This window comes from Nansenia antarctica (genome assembly GCF_963989245.1).
Source record: "Nansenia antarctica genome assembly, chromosome: 11".
In the NCBI taxonomy this organism is placed as follows: domain Eukaryota; kingdom Metazoa; phylum Chordata; class Actinopteri; order Argentiniformes; family Microstomatidae; genus Nansenia; species Nansenia antarctica.
In genome coordinates this window covers 23,480,331-23,482,830 of record NC_137681.1, presented here as the reverse complement: position 1 = coordinate 23,482,830, position 2,500 = coordinate 23,480,331, and the positions used below count along the sequence as shown (strand labels likewise).

At 43.7% G+C, this 2,500-nt stretch overlaps 1 protein-coding gene across 1 annotated transcript in view; it reads left to right on the top strand.

Annotated features, from left to right (window-relative positions):
* LOC308167056 (testican-2) overlaps positions 1 to 2,500 on the top strand; it is a gene marked incomplete at both ends in the record, with an annotated part of 39,654 nt that overhangs the window by 170 nt on the left and 36,984 nt on the right. The window contains one exon of the mRNA XM_080541410.1: positions 1 to 13. This exon is cut by the window's left edge and continues 170 nt beyond it. Within this exon, the coding sequence (XP_080397536.1) occupies positions 1 to 13 (13 nt within the window). The remainder of the gene's footprint in view (positions 14 to 2,500) is intronic.

Sequence of the window (2,500 nt, the reverse complement as noted above, 5' to 3'; positions counted from 1 at the left end):
TCGGTTTAGAGACGTGAGTGTGGGCTTTTTAAAAATCATCTTAAAATGAAAATATTAATGTTGATCATATTCATAAGAGCGAACACATGCAGTAATTTTGTGTGTGTGAAGGTTGACGAAATAAATAGGTAAAGAGGTGATATATTGTTTATCCAGGTGATTCTCTTGGGTGCACACCGAAGTGGTCGAGTTTGATCACATGTGAAGTGAACACGAGCTAAATCTAAAATCGGGAAATGAAACATTTTAAAAAAAAGCAACACATCCAACTTAATAACACACAGGTATTATCACGCACTTCAAATCGAGGTGTCAGTCACGGCGGCGGAGTCGTGTGCGCTATTGTGGCATAGATGGAGTGGATGATTACTGTTCTATGTCGCCAAATAAGACGCTTTCAGCTGAGTTTACATTTGGTTGATAATTCATTGACGCAAAACAGTGTGAGTGCTTGAACCGAGATGGGAAATGTTTCAATATATAGTGCAATACACAGAGTATAGGCTATCATGAATGAGCAATCATTGATGGGCATTGTATTCCAATATTAATGAATACATTAATTGTATTCAATATTAATGGCTATATTAATGGCTATATAGCCTATATATATATATATATATATATATATATATCTTATGTTATATATATATATATATATATATATATATATATATATATAACATAAGATAACATATTGGCTATACTTTATACTTCACATAATGAAAGTGTATTTTCTTAAATTCATTGCGTCAGTTCTGATAGTTTGTTGGATACTGTTTTCTTCCAAATTGAATTGATTTACACCAGAACCTCAAGTAGGTAAGCACATTTGGTGTAGGCCAGGCTACATCATTTTCTGGAAAATTGCCTAGTCCTTCATTCCTGCAGTAAATCAATACACAATTATTTTATGCACACAATAAAGTGATTGTTGTGTAGAACATGCCTACGTGAGCACAGTTTCACTACTGTTTCCGTCTCTGTGTACCATGTCTCGCATGTAAAGCCTATACTGTAAAAACAAAACAAGTGGATTCTGCAGACAGACCGAATCCAATGGAACCAGTTCAAGGAAATAGAACACGTGTGTGTGGCGTGTGCTGTGGACTTAGAAAAACATCTCCAAAACGATGAGGCTGCTTAGCTCTTCTTAGCTCTACACGGCTAACTTGGAGATTCCTACCATGGGATGGAGTTGTGTCTGTATTTACACTGATCGGATCTAATTGACCTGCTCACATTGCCCTGCTGCATACGGCACGGGATGTGCTTCTACCACTTAGGATCATTGAGGAAAACACAAGGCCAGGGGCATCCATCTAGCTGGTGGAATCGACACAACACGAGTCACCTTCCCCTTCCCTAAATCAGCAGTTCCCCCCCCCTCTGTGGAATTGCTGCCTGGTTGGATTATGAGTTGTGAGACAAGCCTTACAGTATATATTTATTTATTTATTTCAACGACATGACGGGTTGCAATCAATCTCTTTCTCTCTCTGCCACTCTCCCTCTCTCTCTCTCCCTCTCTGCCTCTCTCTCTGTCTGTCTTTCTGTCTCTCTCTTTCTGTCGCTCTCTCTCTTTCTGTCTCTCTCCCCCTCTCTCTCTTTGTCTCTCTCTCTCTCTCTCTCCCTCTCTCTCTCTCTGTCTGTCTCCTGTCACGCTCCAAAACGCAGTCAGTCAGTCAGTCAGTTACTGGACAGGTGGAGGACAAACGTGTCCTTGTGTGGGGGGCCTGGGGCAGGGGGCAGGTTTGTGGGTGTGGTGGTGGTGGTGGGCAGGGGCGGGTCTGGTGGTGGCAGGGGGCAGTATTGTGGGTGTGGTGGTGTGGCACAGAGAAAGTTCCCCCTGTGCCAAGGAGAGAACACATGGCATAGGAGACGGGCATGGAGAGAGGGAGCTCTGAGATGGAGTCGGTTAGCAACGGGCCTAAATCCCTGCCTCCTCCTTAACAACAGGGTGGTCACTTGACACACACACACACACACTCACACACAGAGATACATACATGCAAATGTACACGCACACAGCCACACATGCTCACACTCACAAGCAAACACACACCACACACCACACACCACACACACACGCACACACACACACACACACACACACACACACACACACACACACACAGTATCCAGCCAGGGGAAGGATACTTATCATAACAGACAGACCCTCATATCTGTGTTCAGCCTAATGACGGCCTAACAAGCAGAGATGGTGGCGTGATGGCGGCTAATCCGTTGTAGTCGCGCCGGCGGGGGATTGGACAACTGTAAAATCTGAGCAAAAACAATCAGATAAGCTGACTAATGAGTCAGTTAGCAGCCACCCTACATCTGTTGGTTTAACGATGCTCCCAACGACATCAAGGCTGGAATTCAATCAAACCTCTCCCTCTGTCATAGTAGATAGTAGATAGTTAGAGGAGCTTACAAACCTCTGCCTGGACACACCGATGAACTGAAAAACTGCCACGGCATCTAGGGCCTACCT